This window comes from Hylobates moloch, unplaced genomic scaffold, assembly GCF_009828535.3.
Source record: "Hylobates moloch isolate HMO894 unplaced genomic scaffold, HMol_V3 SCAFFOLD_8, whole genome shotgun sequence".
NCBI lineage: Eukaryota > Metazoa > Chordata > Mammalia > Primates > Hylobatidae > Hylobates > Hylobates moloch.
This window is the reverse complement of record NW_026652283.1, coordinates 64,418,902-64,439,356: the sequence shown is the minus strand read 5'-3', so window position 1 is coordinate 64,439,356 and position 20,455 is coordinate 64,418,902. Positions and strand designations below refer to the sequence as shown.

General features: G+C 35.6%; 1 protein-coding gene across 6 annotated transcripts in view; it reads right to left on the bottom strand.

The window, feature by feature from the left end:
- Positions 1-17,391, bottom strand: part of CCDC181 (coiled-coil domain containing 181) — a 64,698-nt gene extending 47,307 nt beyond the window's left edge. For 4 of the 6 annotated variants that reach the window (XM_032161049.3, XM_058443240.1, XM_058443241.1 and 1 more), the window contains exons 1-2: positions 17,321-17,391; positions 9,465-9,642 (exon numbers count right to left, since the gene is read on the bottom strand). Coding sequence is in view for 3 of the 6 variants with exons in the window: in XM_058443242.1 (XP_058299225.1) it covers positions 9,465-9,467 (3 nt within the window). In the remaining 3 variants the exon portion in view is untranslated. Of the gene's footprint in view, positions 1-9,464; positions 9,643-17,320 lie in introns of those variants that run through there. The other 2 variants (XM_058443237.1, XM_058443238.1) reach the window with 1 other exon arrangement.
- Between the last annotated feature and the right edge of the window lie 3,064 nt (positions 17,392-20,455).

The following is a 20,455-nucleotide window of genomic DNA, read 5'->3' as shown; positions in this document are numbered from 1 at the left end:
AAATATGATCCCAGAAATAGATAATACTTCCCAATTATCTGTCATCATTTACTATACTATGTATAGGAATAAATAAGTAAACAATATGAGGAAGAGAACAGTATAAAGTTGAGCAACTCTCTACGTTTTGAATAAATGATTTCACTTAGAAAAGCCAATATTTATTTAATGTAGGTAACCAAGAAGAAAATTTAAATAAGTTGAGTGCCAAGAATTGAGAACATGTGACCACGCACCTCTCCTATAAAACTGTTCAAAGTAATACACTTTATAAAAAATGTTCAGATTATACAAAGAGTCATGAAATTTTAAATCACTTAAAAATAGTTATTCAGCACATATGTGCAAAACACTGTTTTTATATATTTGGAATATATCAGCAAACTAATATATTCCTTAGAAGTCAATTACTTCAACCACCTAGAACCCAGTTGCAAAAAAAAAGTACAAATGTCTTGAAAACAATAATATGAAGCCATTAAAAAGTTTTGTGAGTTGTTTGAGCAATTTTTGTGAAAATCTCTCACTGTCCTTTGATTTACTTTATTTTAATAAGCTCAGATCTCTGAATTTCTAGTCCAGAAAGTAGAATGTGATAACTGGAAAGGAAGGGAAAGAAAAGAGATGAGATGTCTTAAGTAGGTTACTTTTCTGAATTTTACACCTGTACATGCTATTGTTAATGCACATTCATTTATAGAACACAAAGACTTTATAATTGTAATGTTTAACACACATATATTTGAAATGGATACATTGACATATTTTGTAAATTAAAAAATGGATAATGTGAGAAATATTTTCTTTAAGGAATCAAAAATTCTTTCCCTTCAATGGAGAGAGGACAATAAATAATAAACATAATAAATAAGTCATATGATAGAAGATGAAAAACAATATGCAAAACATAAAGCAAAATAGAATCAGAAGTGTCAGGGTGTGTTCTGGTAGTGAGATTGAACTTTTAAATATTGTAGTCAGGTTAAAGGTTATTGAGGTAACAGTTGAGACTTTCATTATAGTTATATACAGATTTGACATATAATAAAATCTACCTATATACAAATATATAGAGAGACATATATGTGTCTATATGTGTATTATATATCAGATATATCACATATCTGGATACCATTATAATGAAAATATGCCTAACTATCAAAAAACTCAAGACCGTCTTTTTGTTATTCACTCTCATGTGTCATACCAAAGGCTGGAGACCTTGAGTTTGCATTTAACCCTGAGCAGCAGGACAAAACCCCTTCTAGCTTGTATTCCAGAAATACATTTCTTAAAACAAGTGCTCTAAGGAAAAAAGCATTTGCAATGTAATTATTTTCATTTGTTTAGTAGATTTTTACAGCACTTATTTCATGTGTTCAGCACCTTTGAGCATATGTCCATTTGCCATAAGGCAAAAGTTTAAAGGGATTTCCTGCAGTGATGCTTTTGTTTTCTCAGTATGTGATTAGAAGTCCTGTGATCGACCTTAACTGAAGAAGGATTTAATAGGAATAAATTATGGAAAAGAAAAGAAATGAATCAGAATTTAGCTTTTGAGAAATCAACAAACATAATTTACTTTTTAAATTATCAATAAGAAAACCCTCTGTTTATAGTGGTGCCTCACTGGCTAATAATTACTCCTTGAAAATATCTACCCATATCATTGAATCTAAGTACCATTTACTAAGGTATCCTATAGTTTTAGCTTTTCTCAGTGCAGATTAATAGCAGAAGCTGTACTTCATCCAGACAAAAATATTTAACATCAAAAGCAAAAATTATGAAATAAGGAAGCTAAACACCAAGGCCCCATTTAAGGTATACAAATAGTATTGATGATTAGCAATAAGAATAATCATCTTCTGCTCATGTGCTCTGCTAAAGCAAAGAATAACTGACTCACATACACAAGGAAAATGCTCTTCAATTTGCACTGTTGTTATAAAAATGCTTTTAAGTCTCTCATATTCATATTCGCATATATTCTTTGCTGTTAATATCACTTCACAGAAAGACTAAAAGTACATTTTGGTTTATTAACAGTAATAGACAATTAGTTATAAAATTTGCCTGTGGTTAAATTTATACTCAACTTATTCTCAAACAGATCTGAGGCTGCTTGCAGTAACATTGATATGAGTGGTAAATACAGACGAAGAGGAAGTCAATATGCTAACCCTAAGTTTGCTCAGTTTCTGAAGATACCTTTATGGCAAAAAGCCAGGCCAATAAACAGATCCAGCAAAAGTGCCAACACCCTTCATTGGGAAAACTTCCTCTCTTGAACCTTTAAATCAGGATAGTGCTTTTTTATTTGACACCTATGATGGTGTAGAGCTTCAGGTTTTAAGCAGCCAGTTTTAAAAAGAAAATACAGTACTACAATACCTAGCTCTTGTGTGAGGAAGAAGAAATCACGGGTGTTCCTCAGGAAAAACTTGTTATCCTCGCATTAATTTTTAAAGTAATTTCTCAGGTGGCATTTTTATTAGGGGTAGTGAGTGATGTAAGTGACAGGGCCTGAAGGTAGCATTTTTACAGCAAAGTCCAGACACATTCCTAATGGTTGTTTCCTACAATGACCTTAAACTTTTTTAAAAGCATAACTATAAGTCTCAGTAAAGATGATTCTGCATTGTCACATTTTCTTGGTAATAGTTTGACAAACTACACTTCAAAAACCACATGCTTTTAAAAATTGGGATTTTTTAAAATTTGAATTCTTCCAAATATTTTATCTTCACCTTTGCCTCTTGAATGCCTCATGCCTTGTAGTGACAATGCAAAAGCAGTGGTGGCTACATATTTTTCTTCTCTGGCCTTGGCACATTTCTTAAGCTAATTATAAAACTTAGATATGCAAGAGTACCTTCGGCATTAGCAAATAATGAGCACATCTTGTCTCTGGATCCAGATGCAAAGAGAGACTGTCTCCCAATATTACAGATTGCCACAATTGAGAGGTTCGTGTCAGCAACCAGAATACTCTCAAAAATGTAAATCAGATTACATCCCTCCATGACTTTCCAAAGCTATTAGAATAAAATACAAATTCCTTACCTTAGTTCCAAGGTCCTACATAATCAGGCCCCTTCTCACCCTGTGATCTCACCTCCTACCACTTTCCAGTTCATTCATTATGCACCAATCATCCTAGCCATGTGTCTTCCTCAAGAATAACAAGGTCTTTCCCATGTTTGATATTTTCTCTTGCCTGGAATGATCTTCTGCAGATATTTTCATTGCTGGCTCCTTCCTATCATTCAGATGAGAGTGGGTATTTTTATCTTGTTCCTGATCTTAGGGGGAACAAAATGCCCAGTTTCTCATCACTCACTATGATTTTAGGTGTAGCGTTTCTGTAGATGCTCTTTAGAAAGTTTGAGGAAATTCCCCTTTATTCCTCGTTTGCTGAGAGATTTTGTCATGAATGAGTGTTGGGTTTTGTCAAATGCTTTTTCTACATCTATTAAAATGATCACATTATTTTTTCTTCTTTAGCCTGTGGATGTCATTGATTACATTTATTGATTTTGAAATGTTGAGCTACATTGCCTACCTGGAATAAATCTCATTTCGTAGTGGCATATAATCCTTTTTATACATTGGTGGATTTGATTCACTAATCTTTTTGAGGAGTTTTGCATCATGTTCATGAGAGATCTGAGTCTGTAGTTTTTCTTTCTTGTAATGTCTGTTTTTGGCATTAGGATAATGATGTCCTTATAGAATGAGTCAGGAAGTGTTCCCTTTACTTCTGTTTTCTAGAAGAGATTGTGGAGAATTAGTACCATTTCTTGCTTAAATATCTGGTACATTTCACCAGTGAAACAATCTGGGCTTAGTGCTTTCTTTCTTGGAAGGTTATTAATTAGTGACACTATTTTTTTAATAGATATAGGTCTATTCAGATTGTTTTTCAAGGAGGTAGTGCATTTTATCGAAGTTATCAAATCTATGTGCATAGAGCTATTCATATTACTTCTTTATTATCTTAAAACATTCATGGGATCAATAGTCATGATTCCTCTTTCATTTCTGATACTGGTAATTTGTGTTTTCTTTCTTTAGTCCTTGGTTGGTTTGGCTTGAAGTTTATTGATTTTATTGACCTTTTCAAAGAACCAGCTGTTTGGTGTCATTGATTTTCTCTATTGTTTTCCTGTTATCAATTTCGTTGATTTCTCCTCTAATTTGTATGTTTCTTTTCTTCTGCTTACTTTAGGTTTACATTGACCTTCTTAGGCCGGGCGCAATGGCTCACACTTATAATCCCAGCACTTTGGGAGGCCGAGGCAGGCGGATCATGAGGTCAAGAGATCGAGACCATCTTGGCCAACATCATGAAACCTCATCTCTACTAAAAATACAAAAACTAGCTGGGCATGGTGGTGCACGCCTGTAGTCCCAGCTACTTGGGAGGCTGAGACAGGAGAACTGCTTGAATCCAGGAGGCAGAGATTGTAGTGAGGCGAGATGGTGCCACTGCACTCCAGCCTGGTGACAAAGCAAGACTCTGTCTTAAAAAAAAATAAATAAGTAAATAAATTGCCCTTCTTCATTTAGTTTCCTAAAATGAAAGCTTAGATTACTGGCTTTGAGTATTTCTTCTTTGCTAATAAACAGTCATCCCTCCATACCCTCCATATACCCATGGGTTCTGCATCTACAGATTCAGCCAAATGCAGATGAAAAATGTTTGAAAAAGTAAAACCAATAAAAATAATACAAATTAAAAACCAATACTCTATAACAACTATTTATATAGCATTTACAATGTATTGGATAGTATAAGTAATCTAGAGATGATTTAAAGTATACAGAAGAATGTATGTAGGTTATATGCAAATATGACACCATTTTATAAAAGGAACTTGAACTTCTGCAGATTTTGGTCTCTGTAGGAGGTCCTGGAACCAATCCCCATGGATACTGAGAAATGACCATATGTACTTAATGTTATAAATTTCCCTCTAAACATTGCTTTTGTTGCATCCCACGAATTTTGATAAGTTGCATTTTCATTTATTTTGAATATTTTCTAATTTATCTTGAGACTTTTTCTTTGACACATGTTATTTAGAAGTATATTGCTTAGTCTCTACTAAAAAATACAAAAAATTAGCCGGGCGTGGTGGCGGGCGCCTGTAGTCCCAGCTACTCGGAGAGGCTGAAGCAGGAGAATGGCATGAACCTGGGAGGCGGAGCTTGCAGTGAGCCGAGATTGCGCCACTGCACTCCAGCCTGGGCGACAGAGCGAGACTCCATCTCAAAAAAAAAAAAAAAAAAAAAAAAAGAAGTATATTGCTTAATCTCCAAATATTTGGGGACTTTCAAGGAATCTTTTTGTTACTTATTTCTAGTTTAATTCCTGTATAGTCTGTGAATATAATTTGTATAATCTCTATACTCTTAAAAGTTGTTTTTGGTTTATTTTTTTGAGACAGAGTCTTGCTCTGTCACCTAGGCTGGAGTACAGTGATGCAATCTTGGCTCACTGCAACCTCTGCCTCCCAGGTTCAAGAAATTCTCCTGCCTTAGCCTCCCGAGTAGCTGGAATTACAGGTACCCACCATCACACCCAGATAATTTTTGAAATTTTAGTAGAGACGAGGTCTTGCCACGATGGCCAGATTGGTCTTGAACTCCTGACCTCAGGTGATCCACCCGCCACAGCCTCCCAAAATGCTAGGATTATAATGTAGGAATGAGCCACAGTGCCTGGCCCGTAAAGTTGTATTTTGCAGCTCAAATGTAACCTATTTTAATACATATCTATTCAAGCTTGAGAAGAATGTGTATTCTGCCATTGTTGAAGTATTCTATAAATTTCAATTACATCAAGTTCATCTAGATCAAATTGATAGTACTATTCAGATTGACTATATCCTTACTGACTTTCTGCCTGTTTGACTTATGAATTACTGAAAGGTGTTGAAGTTTGTAACTATTACAGTAGACTTGCCTATTTGTCTCATGTAATTTAACCCTTTGTTGTTAGATGCATGCTAAGGATTGTTATATCTTCTTGGAGAATTGATTTCCTTATTATGTAATGCCTCTCTGTCTTGATCATTTTCTTTGTTCTGAATTTTGTATTGTCTGAAATCAATATAGCTACTTCATCTTTCTTTTGTTAAGTGTTAGCATGGTATATCTTTTTCCATCCCTTTAATCTATATATGTCTTCATATTTAAAGTGGGCTTTTTGTAACATTGTTACTTTTTTCATATCTTTTTCTGCCTTGTCTTGTTTTTGAACATTTTATACTATCCATTTTATCTCCTCTCTTAGAGACAGCAATTACTCCTCTTTTTGAAAAACGTTAGTTGCTCTAGAGTTTGCAATATATATTTTTAACAAACTTAAAACTAACTGAAAACTAACTTCAAATAACAGTATACTGTTTCACATGTAGTGCAGGTACCTAATAACAGCTTTCCTAGTTCTTACTTTCTGACCCTTATGACATCATTGTCATCCACTCCACTTACCCATATGCTAGATAATGTTTCTATTATTACTTTAAACAGTTTAAAGTTTAGTGTTAAGAATAAGAAAAATAAAATATTTTATTTTATCTTCATTTATTCCTTCTCTAACATTCCTTTTTTAAATATAAAACTAAGTTTCTGACCTATGTAATTTTCTTTCTCCCTGAAGAACTTATTTTAATATTTCTTACAGGGTAGATCTGCTTGCAATGAATTCCTTCAGTTTTTGTTTATCTGAGAAAGTAATTTTTCTTCACTTGTGAGGGATAATTTCACTGGATGTAGAATTATAGGTTACAGGGCTTTTTTTTTTTAACAATACTTTAAATATCTCACTCTATTTTATTCTTTTTTGTATGGTTTCTGACAAGAAATCTGCTGCAATTCTTGTCCTTAATCTCCCATCTGGCTGCTTTCAATATATTTTTGCCTTTGGTTTTTTGAAATTTGAATATGATATGCCCTGGTGTAGACTTTTCGTAATTATCCTGCTTGGTGTTCTCTGAGCTTTCTGGATCTGTTGTTTCCTGTCTATAATTAATTCTGAAATGTTCTTGTGCCATTATTAGTTCAAATGTTTCTTCTGTCCCATTCACTCCTTCTTCTCTTGGTATTTCAACAATGTGTATGTTACACCTTTTGAAATTGTTCCACAGTTCTTGACTGTTCTGTTCTTTTTTTAAATTCACTTATCTGTTTTATTTCAGTTAGGGAGTTTTCTGTTTCCCTATCTTCTAGCTTAGTGGGTTTTTTCTTCTGTTATGCCATGTGTACTGATGATCCCATCAAAGGCATTCTTCACTTTTAAGATAGTGTCTCTGATTTTTAGCATTTCCCTTTTATTCTTTCTTAGAGTTTCCATCTCTGTGCTTATATTCCCCTTCTGTTCATGCATATTGTCTATATTTTTCCACTAGAACCCTTAAATATTAACCATAACTTCCTGGTTTGATAATTCCAATGTCTGTGTCATATCTGAATTTGATTCTTATGCTTGCTTTATCTCTTCAGACTGTTTTTGCTTGTCTTTTAGCATATCTTGTAAATTTTTGTTGAAAGCTAGACATGATCAGATAATAGGAACTGAGGTAAATAGGCCTTAAGTGTGAGGTTTTGTTTTAATATGGCTAGGAGGTGGGTTGTATTTGATGTCTGCTGAAGTTGCACATGCCATAAGCTTCCAATTTCTCTAGTATCCGTTTTCCTTCCTGTAGCATTTGGGCCTCCCTGTATCCTGTATTAGTCAGTGTTCACTAGAGGGACAGGACTAATAGGATAGATGTAGATATGAAAGTTTATTAAAGAGTATTGGCTCACACAATCACAAGGTGAAGTCCCACAACAGGCCATCTGCCAACTGAGGAGCAAGGAAGCCAGTTCCAGTCCCAAAACCTCAAAAGTAGGGAAGCCAACATCAGCCTTCAATCTGTGGCTGAAGGCCTAAGAGCCCCTGGCAAACCAATGGTGTAGGTCCAAGAATCCAAAAGCTGAAGAACTTGGAGTCTGATGTTTGAGGGCAGGAAGCATCCAGCATGGGAGAAAGATGGAGGCTGGAAGACTCAGCCAGTCTGGTCTTTCCACCTTCTTCTGCCTGCTTTTATTCTAGCTGCGATGGCAGCTGATTAGATTGTGCCCACCCAGATTGAGTGTGGGTCTGCCTCTCCCAGTCCTCTGACTCCAGTGTTAATTTTCTTTGGCTGCACCCTCACAGATACACCCAGGATCAATACTTTGCATCCTTCAGTCCAATCAAGTTGACACTCAATATTAACCATCACACTTCCTAAGGACTATTCTTCAAGACAGTCTGTGTTTTTCAGCTCCTTCAGCTATAATTAGTTATGATAATAGAGCCCGACTGATATGGGGGTGAAGTATGAAGAGAATCATTCATTCTAGAATCTTATGATTAAATTTCAATTTTTTAGTTGGCCTGTGTCCCTGGGCTGTGACTTTTACAAGTGTTTCTTAGGTTCTCCCTCCATCCCAGTAGGTGAAACAGAAAGGCTCAAGAGGAATCTAGAGTTGAAGAAACTGTCCTTCCCCTACAAAGGATAAGGCCGTGATAATGTATTTTTCCCTGGAGAGTAGGCCTTTGTTATAGAATGTTCTAGGCCTACTTTTATAATGGTTACTTTCCCCCTCTATCTACAGAACATTTTCATGTCTCCCATCTGAAACTATGCACACTAAACACAAATTTCCCATTTTCCCTTCCCTTCAGCCCCTGGAAACCACCATCCTGCCTTCTAACAATGTAGTCTTTTGCATTTGCCATGATGTTTTTGAGGTTTCTCCATGTTATGGCATGTATCAGGATTTCGTTCCTTTCTATTACAGAATAGAATTCATTGTATAGATATACCACATTTTATTTATCTACTCAGTAGCTGATAGACATTTGGGTTGTTTCTACCTTTGACTATTATAAATATTATTGCTATAAGAATGTGCATACAAGTCTTCGTGTCAACCTATGTGTTTATATTGGTTAGATTTCTGTGCATAGAATTGTTGGTTTGTACGTAATTTTTAAGAAGCTAACAATCTGTTTTTAAAAGTAGCTGTACCGTGTTATGTTCCCACCAGCAATGTATGAGAATTCCAGTTTCTCTATAGCTGTTAATACTTGGTATTTTCTGCTTTTTTTGTTACAACCATTCTAGTGAATGTATACTGCTATCTCATTGGCATTAATTTGCATTTCCCGAATGACAAATACTGTTAAGAACTTTTCATATTCAGATTGAACACCTCTTATCCAAAATGCAAGGACCCTAAGTATTTTGGATTTTTATTTTTCTCAGGTTTTTAAATGTTTGCAGAATACATACCACATTAAGTATTCCTAATCCAAAAATCTGAAATCCAAAATGCTCCAATGAGCATTTCCTTTTCATACAATTGTTGCTGGGCACAGTGAGTGGGGGAACATTACAGATGTGGAAGTCCAATTCTCTTACCATCTGCTTGGAGTTTTTTTCCAAAGAAGTTTTTTCTTTATGGCCCTAGGATCTGTCTCATCCTCATATATGAGTTCTGGACTGTTGGTGGGGAAAATCACAGCTCTGTATATTTTTGGTTTTCTGTGGGGACAGTGAAACCAGCTTGCTTCTGTACTGCCACTTTAAAACCAGATGTCTAAAAAAAAAAAAAAAATGCACATGGTAATAATAGATAGCTTAATGAATTCTGAATTCTCTCAAAGTGAAAATACCCATATGTTCACTACCTAACCTGAAACTTATGTCTTCATTTGTAAAATAAACTTGTAGTGTGGGTTTAAGTAATCAAAAAAAAATAAAATAAAATAAAATAAAACCAGATGTCTGCCAAAAAATTTTTATTTTAATGGTAATAATTAGCGTAAAATTTGCTTTTAGGACCATTGTAAGCCACAAAGATAACTATAGTAGCACAATTTGTAAATGGGGTTGATAGGGAGTGGCACATAAATAGAAATCCTAAAGGCTGAACATGTAAAATCACAACTACTTTTATGCCTGTCTTTATCTGGTCTAACATGGCAGTAAACCAAATGTTTTGACAAAGTGACAGCAAAGTGTTATAATGATTGCCACTCCCTTTTTTCTTCTTTTTGAGGAAGCAGGAAAATGCAGAGCAGAACAAATCAGTTCTGTTTCAGACTCTACCCCTTTCCCTGGTTCCAGGCTAAACAATACCCAGGTAACAAGCATAAATAAATAACGTCACAAAGAATTACACAATACCCAAGCTGACGCAATTTAAAAAAAAAAGATGACATAAAAATTGTAGAGAAATTTTGTCAAGATAATGTGCTAATAGGGTAAGGAGTGAATGAAGGGACAGAGGAGTCAAAGATGACTTATGGCTTTTAGCTTGTGCAAATGAAAGAATGGCACTTTACTGAGATCCAAGAGAACTAGGGTGGGTGACCAGAACTTGATAAGTTGTTTTTTGACTGTTACAATTAATTAAGCAATCAAGTAAATGTGGAACTAGGTAGTTGAATATGTAAGTTTAGAATTCAGATAATAAAGGACTAGATATATATAAATTTGAAAGTGATCAGCGTAGACATGGTTCATAAAGCCATGGGGCAGGGTGAAGACAGAGGAAATGTAGATAAGAAGAAAAAAAAAAGAGAGATTGGAGAACTTAGCTTCAGGATTACACCTTAGGTTACACTGAAGTTAGCTGTCAGGAAGAAGAGGAAGAAACAGCAAAGGGGATCCAGGAGTAACCAGTGAGGTAAAGAAAAAGAACCAGAAAGAAAATAGGAGAAGAGAAAGTAGACAGCAGTACTGACAGTTCTTTTCAAGGAGTTTTATCCTAAAGGGGAAAAGATAAATGGGGCAGGAGGTAGAATGGCACAGGAATTCAAGTAGAGGAGGATTTATCATGAAGCTAATGAAGTCTAAGTTTCAGGGCTTCTCACCTGTGCAGGCCACTTCTATGGCCCTGGGAGGGGTCCTAACAATGTATTTATGTGATATGTGAAAATAAGTTTTTTAAAAAATTTCCAAAAGTAAAACATTTTAACTAAAATAAGCCATTTTCTCCTTCCATTCCAACTTCTCTCTATCAAACATTCCCTCTTTGGTTGGCTGCAGACACTTCTGGATTCTGACTAAATGAGGGTTAAATTAGTAATATATTTAATTCGCATTTATGTTTTGTTTTAATTTTGAACAAAACATTATTTTCAAGTATAACAAAAATAAATTGAATTAAAAATTATTTTCCTTTTTCTCTTAAATCCTGAAGAACTGGAATGACAAAATAAAATGACCCATTCAAGTCTAAAGCACTATGAAAAGTACCAAGAATTATACATTTCTAGTCATTAATTTATGAACTAATATAGTTATTTTTAGCTGTAGTCTACTTGTTTTTTTCATTTTTTGAAGAAATACATAATCAATGTGAAGCAAAATAGACTTGAGAAAGAATTGAAATGACAAAAAAAAAAAAGAAATGCTATGAGATAGGAAGATGAATCAGCAAAATATGCACTCTTTTACAGTAGATACCTACTATATCCAAGAACAAAACGTCTTTATTACACAGGGTAAAACAGAATTCAAAAGGGCATTGTATTTCTATTGGAATTCTTTAGACTTTTCTGAAATGTCAAGACAGCCATAATTTGGTTAATATTAATCTGACACAGCAGCAAGTCATCATGTCTGAAAAATATAGTATTATATGGACACCACAATGTAACTACATCTTGATGCACACTAAATAGTAATGTATGTGAAACTTCTCTTTATTTCCCAAGACCCCCTAAATGATTTTATGTAAGCTGCTAGATTTTCATACAACCCTTTCCTAATCTAATATACAAATACATGGTCATTCAGTCTCTCCTAGAAGAATGTGAATGACACAGAATCTGCCACTCTAATGGGGAGGCCATATTTTTGGTTTATTCTGCTTCATAATACAGCAAGGACCTCCCTGACTACAAACATGGATCAGAGCCTCTCATCTTGGAAATATTGCCCCCAAGTTCACTTTTCTTTTCGTTTTTGCTCTTTGCTCTCATCCTTCCTCAACGATTCTCCACACTTCTCACTTTTCATTCTCTACACATCTACACATAATTCTTTTTTTTTTTTTTGGCATTAACAATAGGCATTTAAAAGAGCATAAAGTTAATGTCCCTCCCTACCAGTGGGCATCAGAGAGAAAATGTGTTCCTGGGATCACAATTGCCACAATAGTTTCAAGACTATTAAGACACTTGCATAGCTGACAAATCCCAGTTAAATGAATTTTGAAATTACCTCCACCTTACTTGTGGTAGGCTTCTTTTCAAAGAGACACCAGATGCTGCCATCTGTATGACACATGTGGATTCTCAACAGTCTTAATCAACTTGTTGCTTTTGATGTCCCCTCCTTCTTCAGGACCAAATAGATGTATTCTTGAAACAATTTTAAACCAAGAACTTTTTCCCATTTTTAGAATGTACTCATTATAAAACAAGGCTATTTTTGCAGTAGTCAGACAAATGCACAGCCTCCTTCTTTTAGATGTATTTTTTAAACACTTCATGTTTTTAATAAGAAAAAAATGAAATCTATATTTCAACACTATTGGAATATATATAGGCAACATGAGTAGAATGGATATTCCTTGCCTTATTACGCCATGGAATAAAAATACCCCCACTCATTTTCCCTCTTTAAATAATGTAAAGTTCTGTATAGCTAATTCAACACAAAACTATTTGCCAACTCAAAAAAGATTTTACAAAAGATATAATATCGTAATAGTGTGGTGTTTTGTTCATATATTTTGCAGACCTGCTCAATGAATTGAAGTTTATATTGGGGGATTAATCAGACATAAGGAAGAAATAAAAAACTTACAATGAAGGGAGGCAATTATTAAATTGCTTCTGCTCAGCAGAAAATGTTTTCTTCAGGGTCTCAACCATGAATGCCTAAATTCTGGGCAGGGAAAGCAGGAGTATAATAGAAATACTAATCAAAATTCACAGGACGTTCACACTGCTTTTTCTTTTAAAAAATGTTGTATTTGATACATACAAAAGAATATATTGGCATATAAATTTAAAAGTATAAAATAATAAAACTTACCTATCAAATTAAAAACATTACCAATGTTCATGATCTACCTATTCCATCTCCCTGTCTTACCAAAAAAGGTAACCACTATCACAAATTTTAAGTATATTATTACATGCCTTTAAAGAAAAAGTTTTATCAGTTATGTGTGTTATTCTTAACCAATATGTTGTTTGATTTACATACTTGATTTTGAGCTTTATTTTTGACATGGTACAATACAACATAGATAGATACTTGTTTTTTTCTCAACAGTTTAATTATTCTCTAAAATTTATAAATGCTACTGTATGCAATTATATTCATTTGTTTTTTGCCACTGTATAACATTCCACTATCACAATATACCAAATTTTTTCTATTCATTTTCCTGTCTATTGACTAAATGAAAGTTAAATTAGTAATATATTTAATTTGCATTTATGTTTTGTTTTAATTTTCCTATTGACAGGAAAATGAATATTTGGGTTATTTCAAGGCTTGTATGTTTTCATTTAAATTTTTTCTTTCATAATCGAGATTTTATTCAATCAGTACATAGCCATTATGGATAATTTGTAAACAAGTCCTAATGTAAGTTTTCTAAAGTATTATTCCATTATTTTCTAAACAGTAATTGTAGTGACTTTCCAACTTAAAGCTAGAGGCAAACTTTCCCTAAGAAAATATATCAGGCACTAGTAACTTCAAATATTGATAAACTGTTAGGTTTAAAGCCCCACTAATTAACAATTTAGTATCATACTGCTATACTTCAAAATTTCCAAACTTTAACAATTCTGATATATGGAGAGCCAAAATGAGGGAGCAGTTTTCTTTAGGAGCAATTCTATTTTTTTTTAAAGCAAGAACATGGAGATAGGCTTTAAGTAATTTAAAATATTAAGATATATTAGTGGATAATTGTGACTCCTAATGGCCATTTTGTTAAATTCATAAGATACAAAAACTTACCCTCCCTAGCAGCCAATACCGTTAACACCCAAGACAGTCAAATCCTCCCTTATGTTGACATCTTCACATTTTAGGTTGTACAGAGAAATTACAAGCATATCATTTCTTTTTTTAAAGAAAGTACATACATGCAGGTGTGCACGCACATACATGCACACTTGCTTGCACACACACACACACACACAAAACTTCCTTCTAAAACGTGTTTTTAGAGCTATTTAAAAAATCTTTTATTTACAACATAGGTAATAAAAATATTTATCCAGATTACAATGAAGAAGATACAGGAACCGTATGACTTGGTAACTATATTAATCAGATTTGATTTTTTTCTCTCCTTCTTAATTAGAGACTAGACCCTCCTCAGTTTTAGTTTCTCTACTTTCCGCAGGAAAGTTGTCTTTAGTTTCTTAGATGGCCATTTCAGCCTCTTTGCCTTTTGCTCCCCATTTTCCTTTGCAATTTTTTGGCTGAAGATTTATCCTTTCTTCCTCCCTTTTTGGCTTAGTTTCAATTTTTGTAGGAAGTGGCTAGGAACCTTGCCGAACTATTCAAGAGCTCCTCCTTAACTCTCACTTAGCTAAAGTGATCATCATCTTGAGTTTCCTGGCAGTGGTTTGTGGTGGGGAGCACGGATGCACTCTGCAACCCTTCACAAAGCAAGGTTGCATTGTTGCTGTATATAAGTACCTCGCATAAGCCCAATTTATATACTCTTCATGTATAGTATTTTAAAATATAAACCACAAAATAAATAATCATTATTAATTAGTAAAGCTAATGACTGTTTGGTGCTGTGGTTTCAATGTTCCCTCCAAAACCCATATCGAAACTTAATCCCCAATGTGGCAGTTATTGAGAGATGGGGCCTGCACTCATGAAAAAATGTATCCATTAACAGATTAATGAGTTATCATGAGAGGGGAAATGGTGGCTTTATAATAAAAGAGAGATCTAAGTTAGCACATTATCATGCTCAGTCCTCTTGCTATGTGATACCCCACACTGCCTTGAAACTCTGAACTCCGAACTGTGTAGAGTCCCCACTGGAAAGAAGGCTTTCACCACATGCAGTTAACCTTGGACTTCCCAGGCTTCAGAATGGTAAGAAATAAACCCCTTTTCTTTATTCTGTTATAAACAAAAGAAACTGGACTCAGACATCCGGATTTATCTAAATACCTATCCTTTTTTCTCATCCTCACTTCTTGTATGTGAGACCTTCCTATTAGGGTCTTGTTCCTTTCTCCTGGATAATCCATTGCTAGCAGGGACTTTTTCCATTTCTAAAATCTGTGACTGTTTTTACTCTAGTTCTTAACAGATCACTCTTCTGGGTACACAATTTTAGGTAGGAAGTTATTTTCCTTCAGTAATTTCATTACTGTTGCCTTCTAGCTTCCATTGTTGCTCTTGAGAAATGGCTGTTAGTTAACTGATTCTTTTTTATATATGATGTCTTTTCTCTCTGGCTGCTTTTATGATCTTCTCCTTAAGTTAATTGTAATTTAACTATTATGTGTCTAGTAGTTTTTAGATATCTGGCTTGGGATACATTGTGGTTCCTGTGTCTGTGGATTCATGTTTTTCATCAGTTTTGCTAAATTCTCATTCTTAACATGGAATATTGTTTCTCCTCCATTCTATCTATTCATTCCTTCTGAGGCTATAAGATCTTCTCATTCTGTTCACCTTATATCTTAACCTTTTCTTATATTTTTTAATCTCCTGTCTCATTGCTATATACAGTTAACATTGCTACATACACTTAACATCATTAACAGGTTCTTGGAAACTGCAACTTTAAGAAAAATGATGTACTGTATAATCAAACCAATTTTACCATAGGCTAATTGATACAAACAAGAGTTAAGTTCCTGTAGCATACAGTACATCATTTCACTTAAAGATGCAGTTTCTAAGAACCTATCCATGACATTGAGGAATTACTATACTAGGTAATTTCTTCAGTTTTGCTTTCCACTTCACTAATTTTATCTTTAACTGTATTTAATCTGCTGTTTAACCTAGCCATTGAGCTTTTTAATGTGTTTTAGTGCTAAGTTTAATAAATATACAAAAAAGAACATAAATATATAATTATATGGCAAATATACATGTACCATATTCCAAGTCAACAACACAAGTACCATAGAAATCTGTGTGCCCCTTCTTAAGTATACCTTTCTTCATCTTTCTAGAAATAAACATTTGCTAGACTTTTATGATAATCATTTTATATTTTTGCCACCTATATATAAATATTTAAACAATAGTTTGAACAAATTGTATTGATAGATTCTTTTATGTCTTAGTTCTTTTGTGTCTTTCTGTTTTATTTAAGATTGACTAAAATTATTGCTTGTGGTTCTGGTTTATTCATTTTCATTCCTGTATAGTCATATTTTAAGTACTCACGAGTCACAAGTGTCTAGTGGCTACCATATTGAAAAGTGCTGCTCCAATCATGCATACGGGATTGGAGTTGGCAAATATTAAAATAATTATTCATTCTCGTTTGTATAGCAGTGAGTAAAAAATAAAATAAAAAGGGCAATAATTATTTATTATGCTTTTTTATTTCTCCAAATTTCCTACCATAAACACATAATGCTTTTAAAACTATAAAATAATAAAATAATCATGGAACCAGAATATTTGCCAAACACAAAATCAATTAGCAAAATTTTATTTGCACTATGAAATAGGATTTTAGGACACTTCCTAAGAGGCTAGTTATTCAAAATTAAGGTATCCCCTTCTTTGTGCTTTCCTATTCCCCCCTGTGGATAACTCTATCAATGCAGAGGCTTAAAAGGAAATGATTTCTCGAGATGATTTTTAAAATATTGCTTCTGATAGAAGCTAGGGATTTCTACCCATCTGGGAGCACCTTAGCCCCGGTCCAGAATCCCTGGCTCAATGCTGGAATCCTTTCATCATTAGACATAACCATGTCTTGTTATTAAAATGGATATAGAGACATGACTTATGGGTAAGCATATTTAGGTATGGTATTTATACCTAAGGAAAGGAGCCCAAAATGCAGAGAAAATAGCAGGGTGAGGAGCACAGAATAAAAAAGAAAAAACTATAACTGGGAGTTAATTACAAGGGTTGGAGATAAAAACAGACCTTCAGGCCTATTGTTGGTTACTTGGATAATTTCCCACTATGGCTATTCTCTGGGATATGGCCTTTTACTTAGTCAAGTATAAGACACAAGCAAGAATTTCCAGGTAGCTGTTTTCTCCAAGTGCTTGATCCTAGAGATTAGTACTGACCTAGAATTTAATGTCCATCTTTGTCAACCCTCCCAGAACATCAGAAGTCTTCCATGGTTTTTGGCATCCTGTGGGGAATAATGGTCAAGTTATGCAGTTTGCAATTAGGAAAAAAAAAAAATGGAAGAGGCGGAGGGGAGGCAGGAGCAGACAGAACTATATGAAACAGAGGAGCAAACTTAGAGGTTTTAAATATTTAAATATTAAATAGTTTTTGTTAACATTTCAGCATTTGAGACAGCACTTGGGCCTGTGATTCCTCTGAAAGACTTTTCTGGAGGGTAAGATTTTCCTTTGGAAAGGGTTGTTACCCCCTTTTATTCACTTATTTTAAAGGAAGACAATTCGATAACAAACTATTTCAGTGGGTGATTTGTAGCGGTCAGTACCGTTTACTGAAGACGTTTAAAACGTCACAGACAGCAGCCAACGCCCTTCCCAATATCTGAAGTGTGAATTTCCTTCATCTTGCGGTTTGGCGTGGGTTTTGGAGGGGGAGTTTCAGCAAACGGTCAACATTGGCACAGTTAAGGCTTTATAAACAGGCTATCCAGAGTTCGACTCCTCCTCCTGCACTGGCTAGTCTTGAGAGCCTTTTCCCGGGAAAAACCCGGGTGGAAACACCATCCGAGGGGAGTGAGCCGCAGAATCACGTAGGGGCGGGAGCGCCGGCGGCCGGCGAGCCGGTAATGCGCAGGCACAGGGAGGGGCGCGCGCGGAGAAGGGGTAGGTACGCCGGGCTTGCAGCAGGCCAGGCAACCTGCTTCCAGCCTTCAGCCGCCCGCCCAGAAGGAGGGGAGTCGCTGGCCGGGAGATCGGGCTCCAGGTTTTCTGTCTCACTCCACGCGCACAAATTGGACCCCAAGACACCTCACTCCTTTGCCACTTACCCACCCACTGTGGGACATACTCAGCACACCCATCTGACGGCTGCTCTTGCCCTGCCTGGCATTCTTTTCTGAGCTCTGCTTTCTGAGCAAGGCCTACTCCCCGAACCCTTCCCCACTGCGGTTAATATCTTACAAACTTGATAGTGGAACTGGGGCCAAAGTGACCATTAATTTGCCGGGTAGGGTGGGAATCAGAATCCCGGTTTATCCGCTTCATAGATGTGTAATCTTGGCAGGTTATTTAAACTTTCTAAGCTACTTTTTGAAATGTAAACACACATTGTAGAATGTTAATTTAGCAACCTCAAATCAGTCCTGTTTTCGTTATTTCCACTGCCTTAAGTCATAAAAGGGATTCCTTACCTACTACACCCAGCCAATGGCAATGGCAATTCAGCTAGCGATTTTAGGTAGTATCTTCCCATACAATTCATCATATCCACCTCTGCCAGATTAAATTTCTTAAAAATAAGCTGTCATTACTCCCCATCCCCATCTCCAATTAACAATCATTACAAAATGACTCACTCTGTCTCCCAACTCTATCTCATCCTACTCTTCTACACATATTCCTTGTTGACTGTACCCATCTCCTGCACTTTCTGGCATTCATATCTTCACTTGTGGCCCTTTCTCCACTACACAGTTCCCCTTTCCACATTTCTGTTAAAATCCTACCCATCCTACATGGCCAACTTAAATGCCATCTTCTTCAGGAAGCCACTTCTGATTTTCCCAGTGTCCTCATTCTCTCTTCCAGACCTAAGCCTTTTGTTATGATACCTGTCTTGTATTGCAGTTGTGTACCTCTGTTATCCTTTCTACTTATCTTTTCCAGTTATACATTTTAGGGTCCTTGAGGGAAAGAACCATGACTTTTTCATCTCTGTATCCTCACAGGTGCTTTCCAAAATATGAACTAAAAATAAGGGGAGGATTTAGAAAGCTTCAGATCATTTTCAGTTTGATTGAAACATTCAAAGAAAAGTTTCTTTTGAGAGTGCAGTGTTGAAATTGGTAGCTACAAATTAGTTGTAAATGGAGAGCAAGGGGAAGGAAACTCATTTCTTAAACCCCTGCTCAGTACCTGCAATGTGACAGGTGCTTTCACTTACGTTTGCTCATTTCTTCACAATTCTGTGAGGTATCATACCATTTACAGATGAGAAAATTGAGGCTCAATAGAGTGACTTTGCTAACGTTATCACAGCTTCGAGTGGCAAACCTAACATTTTGAATCCCCTTCTGTAGTATTACTTACTGAAAATAGTAGAGGAATTCCTACAAGGTCCTTTTCAAGAATCAAAGGAGATGATGTTAATAAATGCCCTTCCTAAAGTATGTTAAATATAAGGTATTAATTATGGGAAAGATGACATAATAGGTAAAACAAATAGATATACCATTTCTATCATTTAAGCACAACAGTACCTTGAATAAGGCATCCAGTGGACTAGAGATCAACAGGCATTTTAATCTTAATATTTTACACTGATGTGCTTTTTTTTTTTTTTTTTTTTGAGACAGTCTCTCTATCCCACGCAGGAGTGCAGTGGTATGGTATCAGCACACTGCAACCTCTGCCTCCCAGGTTCAAGCGATTCTTTCAGCCTCCCAAATAGCTGGGCTAATTTTTGTATTTTTTCTAGAGACGGGGTTTCACCATGTTGGCCAGGCTGGTCTCGACCTCCTGCCCTCAGGTGACCCACCCGCCTTGGCCTCCCAAAGTGCTGAGATTCCATGAGCCACCACGCTCAGTCTGACGAGCTTTTAAAAAATGACAATTCCAATTTTGTAGGCTGCATTTAAAAATACAGTAAGAATAAGGCTGGGCAAGGTGGCTCATGCCTGTAATCCCGATAATTTGGGAGGCGAAGGTGGGAGGATCTCTTGAGGTCAGGAGTTCAAGACCAGCCTGGGCAACATAGTGAGAACCCCATCTCTACAAAATAACAATTCACTGGGTGCGTTGGTAACCGCCTGTGATTTCCAGCTACTTGGGAGGCTGAGGCAGGAAGACTGCTTGAGCCCACGAGTTCAAGGCTGCAGTGAGCTGTGGTTGTGCCACTGCACTCCAGCCTAGGAACCCTCTTTAAAATAAAAATTTAAAAAGATGAGCATTTAACTATTGTATTGGCAGGTGGCTGAGTCCATCACATACCATTTATATAATTAAATGTTCACATGACACCAGAATCTGTTTTGCAACAAAAGACAAAAATAAGACATGATCCCTGCTCTGAAG